The sequence below is a fragment of the Bombus impatiens genome, unplaced genomic scaffold, assembly GCF_000188095.3.
Source record: "Bombus impatiens unplaced genomic scaffold, BIMP_2.2 scf_0647, whole genome shotgun sequence".
Classification (NCBI taxonomy): domain Eukaryota; kingdom Metazoa; phylum Arthropoda; class Insecta; order Hymenoptera; family Apidae; genus Bombus; species Bombus impatiens.
The window spans coordinates 911,815-922,171 of NT_177066.1; the positions used below are offsets into that span (position 1 = coordinate 911,815).

The 10,357-nt window shown below is 33.9% G+C and overlaps 1 protein-coding gene across 2 annotated transcripts; it reads left to right on the top strand.

The window, feature by feature from the left end:
• The first annotated feature begins 663 nt into the window (after window positions 1–663).
• On the top strand, window positions 664–8,726 carry LOC100740426 (prolyl 3-hydroxylase 1). 2 transcript variants are annotated; one of them, XM_003492088.4, is made up of 12 exons: window positions 664–786; window positions 3,169–3,616; window positions 3,889–4,153; window positions 4,781–5,105; window positions 5,179–5,304; window positions 5,972–6,108; window positions 6,220–6,375; window positions 6,775–7,014; window positions 7,106–7,201; window positions 7,275–7,428; window positions 7,665–8,082; window positions 8,160–8,726. In XM_003492088.4, exons 2-12 carry the CDS (start codon window positions 3,387–3,389, stop codon window positions 8,230–8,232), a joined length of 2,220 nt encoding a protein of 739 aa, XP_003492136.1. In that variant the 5' UTR covers window positions 664–786; window positions 3,169–3,386; the 3' UTR covers window positions 8,233–8,726. The 2 variants fall into 2 exon arrangements, with proteins under 2 accessions (XP_003492136.1, XP_024225727.1); XM_024369959.2 differs by lacking the exon at window positions 8,160–8,726 and having other exon boundaries at window positions 7,275–7,502; window positions 7,665–7,822.
• The last annotated feature ends 1,631 nt before the right edge of the window (window positions 8,727–10,357 follow it).

The following is a 10,357-nucleotide window of genomic DNA, read 5'->3' on the forward strand; positions in this document are numbered from 1 at the left end:
ATAGACGATAAGGAAATACTTAAGGAAAAACTGGCTTTAGAGAAGTAAGCAGCGTTACGAGGCACAGTTTCGAGTACCATTGTCATCATCTTTGCACATACCTTCCTAGAGGATTTTTCGTTAACAAGTATTCGCGACAAATTCTAACCGAGATTATTGGCATATCGTTTACTCTATATTAAATTATTTCTCATGCAAAACATTTTGGCTCCGTTCGATTTTTGTATTCGTTTACGAAATAACTTTTCGAAGTCAGGTGAAGCATCGCGATTAACCTTGAAGTTTGATAAGAAGAAACTCGCGTGTCGATTACTCGATGATCGCATAATCTTCTGCATCGTTACTAAGACTTTTTCAGACAGCCATTATTGCACCTCTCCTCTTTATCCGTATCCCCTTTCCTCTGCTTAACGTATGGTTGATATATGGTCGATGTTATAGCGTTGATGTCGTCTTAGTTAAGAGTCCGGTAGTCGTATTGCGTTTCCCAAGAATTTCGAGGCAGCTTGGGCGTTTTTTCGAATCCGACGAATTCGCTGCTCTATGAGGCTAACGAGATTAAAAGAAATTAAGAATAAGAAAATTAATATGAATAAAAATACAAATGTGTCGTGATCGGAGACAAAGAAGCTCCAAGGAAATGTTGAATGTTTTTCGTCCGGACATTTCGTACGATGTTAAATCTTTTTTTAAAAACGGAAATGTATATTCGGCACGGATTCTAGAATTCAGAACAAATTCGAGGAAACGAAGGAATAAGAAACAATCGTCCCTAAGATTTCGATGGTGAGATATTATTAATCTATTATAGTAGACGTATAATATGGCTATTATTCTTTGTAGAAGCGTAGAAGAGCCACGATCGTTGTTGTTTTTATCATTTTTGCTTTATAGATTATTTTCATTCTCGTTCTGCACGTAGACGAGTAAGTGATACTAATTAGCGTTCTGCGATGGGTCAATGGACGGCAGCAACTCCGGTCCTTAATTGTAAGAACAAATCATAAATGGACGAGCTAGAAATTCGAAAGCCACAATAACTGCTAATTGATCCGTCATAAGTTCTATTCGAAAACGAAAAATAGAAATTTTTGAGAAGAGATTTTTCTACGTATTGTATGCGATCTAAGTGATGTACAGCACAAGACGATCGATGCTTTGTTTGTTGAACAATGCTTTGTTATATTTATACGGATTGTGATCGCTGCAGGGATTTCATGAATTTGTTGGGAGTTGTTTTACGAGGCAAGCAAGCGTTAAAGATGATTCTTTGCTGACGCCAAGCGTTGTTGTATCCTTCAAACGATCAATCCTTAAAATTTGTCAATTTGTTAACAGAAAAGTGGAAAACTCGAAACAGCTTCAAGGATGTCGCTTCTTAATACGCGTTTTTCCTTCCTGTTTCACGAGGGTAAAAAATGTTGTAACTGCGTAAAAATAATAACGGCGAATATTTCTACATATAAAACGACGCCATATATTCGTCTGGAACTGTTCAATTTTAATCAACGATGATCAAACAATTTTAGAAAAAAGAAAACACAGGAGAGCGACGCTTTGCGATCAATATTCGAATTCTGATAACTTCTTCTTCATTTTTAAGATCTTCTATAGACTTCGTTGTTCTTTTTTCTTTGTGATAAGCAAACGGATATTCTCCATGAGAATGTTTATTAGCGAACTTGATGAACGTTTGATAATTATATTACACACTCTCCAGATGAAATACAGTTTCGTTTCTTATTACACGCTTTGTTGTTTTTCCTTCCGATTCTATTCATATTGTGATACAATGCGCGCGATCCAAGCTAACGTTCGAACAGAGAAAAAAATTAAAATTGGAGTAGGTCAAGTGTGAACGTACTTGGGAGACGTCTTTTGGCATCATCTTTTTGTGTCAGTGTCTTTCAACTGTGGCGTTTTTTCTCCCTTTTTTTTTTAAATATATTACCGTTCAAAATTAAAGAACTCGAGAAAATTCTCACACTCTGAAGTACTATATCATTGAGTACATATTTTCTTTAGCTTCTCTTAGAGCTTCACAATTTTTAGCGAAGCATTAACGTTGCTCAATTCTCATTATAATATTTTTCGTATATCTTATATACGTATATATTTAAATCTGAATTTATGTTAATTTTTTTTATAGAAACGTTTGCGAGTTTTGATGCATTTTATTGTTAATCGTTTAAGTTGAACGTGAAAGAGTGATTTATGACATTCTAATAATTTGCATCATTTGCAAAAAAAAAAAAAATAGTAAAATATTTATCGATCATTTTGAAATCGATTCATAACGAAATATGTATTCGATTCGACGTGTGATTGTTAAATTAATCTTCATAACGCGGTATCGCTTGACGCTTTTTTATTTAATACAATAGGAGAATACAAGTCAGCAGAAATATCACTAAATATAGCTATTTATCTTTAATAAATATTTCGATATCTTATTTACTAAATTAACTCCATTATACGCTCCCGCCTCCTTTGACGCTCTACGAAGGATTTCTATTTTCTTATACTTAAGAAGCTTATAATACTTAAGATCTATACTAAAAATCTTCGACATTAGAGAGATCACCTAAATATCTGCCTTATTTATGAAGGAACTTGTCAGGACAAAGTTGAAGTATTTCAATCTAAAGCTGAGAAAGAAATTTTTCTCAAGTTCATTTTTTTAAGAGACCTCAAAGTCATCGATATGTTTTTTAATAAAACTCTATATATATTTTTTTACTCCAGTGGATGTAGCTTTTTATTCCCTGTACAAAAGTACCAAGGCACTTACGTACTTTCCTTGTCTCCCATACGACAAGTGTTACGAAATTAAGGTTAAAATATCTTTTAAACTAACCGTTTCAGGCACAAGTATCTTGATAGGTTTGTATATAGAACAAGAAAATGCGTCAATTGATGAATAATAAAATATAGAATTTCATTTAAAACGTTACAATTTGACGAAAAATGATCTTCAGAAAAAATTCTTCCCATCGATACACGTGCCCCCTGAAATACCTTAACTTTGTCCTGAGAAGCTTGTCGTACAACCGTACATAAGGCAGATATTTATGTGATCTCATTAAGCTGAGACGCCCCGTATAAAATATTAACGAGTCCATTGTTATTCTATTTTTAAATTAAAATATTCATGGATACTTTTGACAGAGCGGTATTCCTAAAATGGTAAAAAACGCATCAGACGTCGGTGGATCGAGGATTCACGATTATGATACAGCACTGCAGCTACATTTGGAAACTAGAGAGAACATGGAGGGGATAGGTGATTACGTATGTCTCGTGTGTGGATCACATCTCACAGTTCCAGCTTTCAGCTCTCCTTGAGGGACTTCAGTATGAATCGGGACGGTTGAGTAGTATCCACGATGATGAGGTTCGTCATACTCTTGTTCTTCTGCGGCGCGATCGCTGGTAGTAACGACACCTTGAGCAACGTAATCCCCAGCGACGAGCTACTGGATTTAGAAGAGCAGAACGAGGAGAATAGACTCGCAAATAATAGAACTCTGAACGAAATATACGAGGATGCTGTGAACGCTTATCTGGACGAAGACTGGGTCCGTTGCATTCAAGACTTCAACACAGTTTCTCATGGGTAAATCTGAAATTGAAATTATGAATTATAAGAATAACGATTATATCTAATCTATAATTATAGATAATTATAAAAAGAGTTGGTAAAAAAAAATAATTAGCGAAAAATATTTAGTAATTAGCGCAAGAGAATACCTATACGTATACCTTTACTACTTACTAGAAAATAGAAATTCAGTTTTTAAACTGCAAACATAACAAAATATAAAGCGTTTCACTGTGCACATATATCTTTTTCAATATTCTTTTTATTCTATTTGATACTTTTTTTAGATACAAGGCCTACAAGCGAATGATAACAAATTGTAGACGAAAATGCCGTATGAAAGCTGAAGGTACACCACCGATTTTTCCACAAAACATCGAGGATTTACACTTTTATGAAAAAAAGATCAAAGAGACACTGTGTCTCTTAACGTGCAATAACGAATATCGGGAGATCGTTGGCTCGAATGTGCTGAAGATGTTACCACGTGAAACTGAACAGAAATTGTTGAACAATGGTATATATGAATACCTGCATATTTGCTACTATCAGGTAACTAAAAAGAAAGAATAACTATTAGAAATTATCTTATGATTTAATCCTTTTTTTCTTTGGTGCCGCATAAGATAATTAAAAGAAGCAAAAAATATGAAAAATTATAAAATGGCAAATATATTATTATGTATGTGTGTATTATAAAATATGGGATAAATTAATCGATTTATTATAGCTTTCAGTTTTTAAATTTAGCAAAGGATTGATGCTTCTTTAGTATCCCATAAAAGAGTCTGGCGAATTCTAATAAGAGAACTTACGCAATCGTGGCTTCGTAAACCTTACACTAGTGACTTTTTTAGCAGATAAATAATGAGTTTAATGCTCTGACCAGTCAACTCGACCATAAAGCCTAGCCTACGTAATCGGCGTGCTGATGTTCGGTAGCAATGTACCGGAGCGTATTGCATATGCGTCTCATAAAATATCCCTTCAAACAATCAGATCTCATAATTGCATGAAATATGATTCTAATAAATTTTCGTCTTTCGCAATACTAATTAACTTTCTCACACTGATCCCATGTTTTAGTACAAGGTTTCATATACGTTGCATCATCTCCTAATTCCATAAATTCTATTCTGATTTTTTTTTATCATTTCTTAATAAATATATTTTTTACAGACACATCGATATCAAGACGCAGCCAACGCGCTATTTACCTATCTAGTCGTACATTCTAATCATGAGGTGAATCTGAATCTTTTCAAACGCTATTTAACACTGCCAGGTGTGGAAGAGGAGAAGGTGGTAAATCTAGAAACACCGACTTATGTCAGCGTTTACTTCAAAGGTGTCTCAGCTTATGAAAACGGAGATTATGCAGAAGCCGTCGGTCTGTTCGAGACATCGTTACGATCGTACTTAGAAGCCGAGGAGGAATGTAGATTTTACTGCGAAGGTCCTTTTGACCAGGGTTGGCATCCAGAATTTACTTCCTCCATCGCAAGTGAGTGGATCTGAAACATAAACGAAAGCCGGTATATTGTTGTTTCCTAAAAATAGCCCTCCGTTTCTTTCAGATCATTTTACGTACTGTTTGAAGTGCAAACGATCGTGTTCGCGTATGTTAAACAATATAAATGGCGATTACCGCAGACACATGTTCAGAAGTCATTACGATTATTTGCAGTTCTCTTATTACAAATGTGAGTATACTCGCTAGTCGAATTACGATGCGAACTTAAGATAAGTTAATAGGGATTTTAGAAGCTAGGAACGCAAAATTTTAATCATAGCTGCACAAAACACGTATCTATCTCTAACTTCTGTGATAATATACGCTGTACATTTTTCGTATTTAAAAAATGCATAGCCTTGTACCAAATAAGCTAACAATATATATACTGGCGCATTTATCGCCACCAATATCTTGTTTGTAAAATGTAGCGAAGTTTTCTCTGAGAAATTTTATGAATACTAGAGACACGTGATTGAATAGACCACAAACATATATGCGTCAGTTATTCATGAATTTTACTGATAATAACACCTTGATGTACGAATAGTTAACTTATAAATGTTACACCTTTGCAATTACCGTGGCAAATTAATTGTAATTTCGTGAATAGTGCTCTTCAGGAAGCTCTTAGTCATAGCTCGAAGGACGTTTAATTGGATTAATCTTGCGTAAGTGCTTAGGCTGTTCCATTTTAATGATCGACATCGTTTATCCGTGGAAATAGCTCCGAGCTGTTGCCTAATCTAGTTTTTTGCCGCTGACTTAATCTCTCGTTGAGCCAATTTATTTCCCACCATGGGCAGCCTTGCAAAATATTATACTACATTAGTATGTATCATTACGTGTTTTTATAGTGGGAAACTTAAAAGCAGCCTGTGCCGCTGTAGGAAGTTTCTTGCTCTTTGATCCGGTGGATAAAACGATGCTGCAAAACAAAGAATACTATAACGCTCAGCCAAAAGTCAAGGTTGATTATTTTTCTCCGAGAGAGGTGACTACCCAATCATTTATCACCTAAAAATATGAAAATACAAAATGCAATAAATGCTAATAACATGTACAAAATTAATTATATTCCTTTTTTATTTTTTATTTTTTTTAGGACGCTATCAATTACGTAAAAAGACAGGAATACGAATTGAACCTGCTGCATTACATTTCTAATGAATTTTCGGTTATAAATGAGAAATTCCAGAAGATAAAAAAAGAGAAACAGGACAATGAAACGAATAATACCGAAAAGAAAGAGCCGAGAAAGGTAAAGAATGAGATATAAAAAAGGTTGAAAATACATATTTGATACTAATAAACCAATCGACTGAAACACTTATTCGATTTTTACGCGTACGAATCGGTCAGTTATTTTCTAAAGTCTAACATGTTTGTACTTTAAGAAAAGCTCTTGATTACGTTTGTATATCTTTTGAAAAAAAAGATAATAAAATATTCACAAACAGAAATACTTTCTTTTTTATCAACTAACTAGTTCTTTTTCCATTCGAATTACTTATGTTTCTAATGGATGTCATATTCGAATTTTCGTTGAAACGCCTATGGGATGCAACCCAGAATGCATCCATGCGTTTATTATACAAGCATGTAGGCGATTAGTAGATTAATTTTTCTAGGAATCCACTTTTAACCGGTTATTTTTCAGATATCAGATACAGAAGCAATACTGCACCCACCACCTGGTTATTCGTTGTTTTATTACACGAAATTATCAAACAATTTTTCAATGAAACGACTCGAGGACCACAAAATACACGATAAAAGATATTTTGAGGCCAAAAACGATATCTATTTAAAAGAAGAGGATCTTGGTGGGCAAAATCGTTATGTCGCTGATGGTTTCCTTAATTCCACTGAGTGTGAATCTATGATGCAGTTCGCTACTGTATGTATCATTAAGAACTTCTATTTTACTCTTCAAAGTTTGTATCTGTATTAACAATTATTTTAATGTACATATATGTATATAATGATAGATGACTGCGGTAGAAGGAGATGGTTACAGTGAAAATAAAAGTCCACATTCAAAATATGAAAAGTTTGAGGGAATAACTGTTGGGCGAGCGGCTTTGGTAAAATATTCTTATTTCATATAATGTCTACAATAATATGCTGATGTATTAATGATAATGATATTGATTCTAGATGGTATACTTTGGACAAATAAAACCAGAATGGTTGGAATTGCTTTTAGAAAAGACCGAACAAGTCCGGGACCATGTGGAAAGGTATTTCGGACTAAATCATCGACATCTGTATTTCACCTACACTCATTTGGTCTGCCGCACAGCTCTACCCGGTAATTTTCACCTGATGCATCATCGTGCTTCTGGTTCCTTTCGCAGCCGAAATCGCGTTGCACCGATTCACTTGGTACGACTTGTGGGTAACGGTGACCAGTCAAAACATAACTAAATAATCACTTCCAGATTTTTCCTTTTTCTTTAACCTGAAAAAAGAAACATGTACACACAAAAGAAAAAAATGAATACCTATCCCGTAATAAAGCAGCAAATCATTTTTATTTCAATTTAGATTCGCCGGTGAATCGAGACGATCTGAGTCATCAAGTTCACGCGGATAATTGCCTATTGAAGGATAGAGATGTCTGTCTTCGCGAGAGTCCAGCTTATATTTGGAGAGACTACTCTGCGATTTTGTATCTGAATGACGATTTTCAAGGTGGTGAATTCTTTTTCGCCGAAGATCGCGTTGTTCGAACAACGGATAACGTTGTTTCACCACGTTGCGGACGAATTGTGGCCTTTTCTGCTGGTAAAGAAAATCTCCATGGAGTTCGTGGTATTTTACGAGGTAAGAGATGCGCTTTGGCGCTATGGTTCACTCAGGACAAGAAATATCTTGAGTACGAGAGAGTATTGGCATCGGCAATCTTGAAAAGAGTTCAACGAGTAGGACCTTTTGAGGGAAAGGACATCCAAGTGCCTCCGAAGTAAATAATATATTCAATGCTTTAAGTATTAAGACGTTAAGTAACTTATTGTCTTAAAATATTTCTTTGATCTTCAGGTACGAGGATATGCTTATCCAATATATGCACAGCGATGAATTACTGAAACATTTTTTGAAAAGTTCTCTATAAGAGAAGTACGAATGGTTGTGAAGGATAGTTACAATACCGTGTTACAATTTCACAAGTTCTACAGGAGAAGAATAATTTAAAGAGTAATATATGTATTTTTATGGTTAGTAAAATCTGACCTAATATCCAAACTGGGACCTGAGAAGATGCATTAATAGTCATTAACAAAAACAGTGAATCCTAGTAAACATACGTTGAATTATAAATTCTCAGTTTCTCTGTACTTATAACGGAGTCGCTTATTGAAATTATGTACCTTATCAGTATCGAACAGTAGGCTCTTTCGAATAAAATGTCGACGGTAAATTGCTTAACATTAGTATGATTGCTTATATAAATTCCGAGCAAGTTATTTTTACATTACATTATATATACATTATATATATATAATACATGAAATTTATTTTATAATAAGGATGGTATAGAACTTGCAAGAGATCTATACAAGTGTTTTGTACCGATTATAATGAAATCAATTCGCAACACTCGATGTATTCCGCTTGATGTTATATATTTTTTTTTCATTTTTATATATCCTGCGTTACTCACAATTTCTCTTTTGATTCATTCATACCATTTCATTTCCTTTTTTCTTTTTGTTTCAAGTGTACAAAGTATCATTAATTCTTTTTATCAAACCTTCTCGTCTCTGTTAAACATATTAGATCGGCGATTTTATACATTAGAAATGAAATGTCAATATGTGTATTGACACGAAGGATATCCATAGTCACGGCACACATACACAATTGATGGTTTATTTATATATAAAATATCCTAATCTTTATTAGAACATAGACATTACATGTCAACAGGCTTACATAACCATTCTATGTATCATGTAACATGTATATCGTATTAATTTATCTTTTTGTTCGTATTTATACTATGTATAAGAGTTTATTATGTATATGCAATTGCATTGCAATCCTATCTTTTAACGCATTTCTCTCTTTCTCTCTTCCTTTCATTCCTTTTTCATGCTCCCTTTCTCTCACACATGACTTTAAGTCCTGTACACACGACTGCCTTTATTTTTTTGTATGCGTGTCAATTCCAACACAAAATGCGCGTGTTTGTTAAAGTTTCTTTCGTGTACGTGTGTGTATGTGTGTGTGTGTGTGTGTGTGTGTGTGTGATTTTATTTATCAGAATCTGATAAAATTGTATTTCTCGTCATTATTACAATAATACGTAAAAAGCGAGTCGCATAAAATCTAATCATATGTTTTATTTCTGCGTAATCGTACGCATAGGAATCGAAAAAACTTATGCCCGACTGTAATGATATCAAAGGGTGATTAAAAGCCGTAGTTAAACCACGTTTTCTTTTTAAACACCGTCAGTTCTTTGTTCGGGAATTCAGTCAGGAAGAAAGTGAACGCGATCATACTAACATTAATTATGTTTCGTTACAAACATTTATTACGAAATTATAGTGACATCTGCGTATCACAGAAGAGCTCAGTCGATTTTTCGCAGGAACCACTCCATAATAATCGTATGCTCTTTTCTTTTTTTCTTCGTCCTTATTTATCTTTTTCTTTTTTAACATTATCATGCCCAACCATGTACCAAAGATAGATATTTAATCTTTAAATACTGTCGATGTACATAATCAAACATTTCCAAACAATTTTTTCCGATCAAATGCTTTCAGAATAGGATCAATTAATGTAAAAGCTTTACTAAAAGAAACATATCAACATATTTGTTAAGTATTAAACAACATCGAATGGAGTGGTCACCAATATTATCGCATTACTTAGATGGTTTCTTTATATTGCTCTTCGTAGACCTTTTCTTTGTTTTCCTTTTTCACATGAGTATATGATAATAATAGTAATCATTACTATAATAATAACAAAATGAAATGTAAATTCGTAAAATAGAGGTGGAGCTTCGCGGTTAAACGCTAAACAGTTTTCTTAAAATATAAAATCATCTTACAATGTACCTTTCAAATGAATGATAGCTATAAAAAAGTTTACCGTGCTTGTCATCCAATAACCAAACATAGCGTTCGCACTTTTTCTACGAATTACTTCATAGCTTAAAGGATAATGCACTTTTAGAGCCAGGTAACGAATACCTTGCAACAAGTATCACTGGGACTCGTGCATAG

Excerpts from the sequence above, each read along its gene's own strand:
- LOC100740426 (XM_003492088.4), top strand. The coding sequence starts at position 3,387 with ATGATGAGGTTCGTCATACTCTTGTTCTTCTGCGGCGCGATCGCTGGT. Across the intron at positions 5,305-5,971 it reads GCAGTTCTCTTATTACAAAT|TGGGAAACTTAAAAGCAGCC; the intron begins GTGAGTATACTC and ends GTGTTTTTATAG. Across the intron at positions 8,083-8,159 it reads GACATCCAAGTGCCTCCGAA|GTACGAGGATATGCTTATCC; the intron begins GTAAATAATATA and ends TTTGATCTTCAG.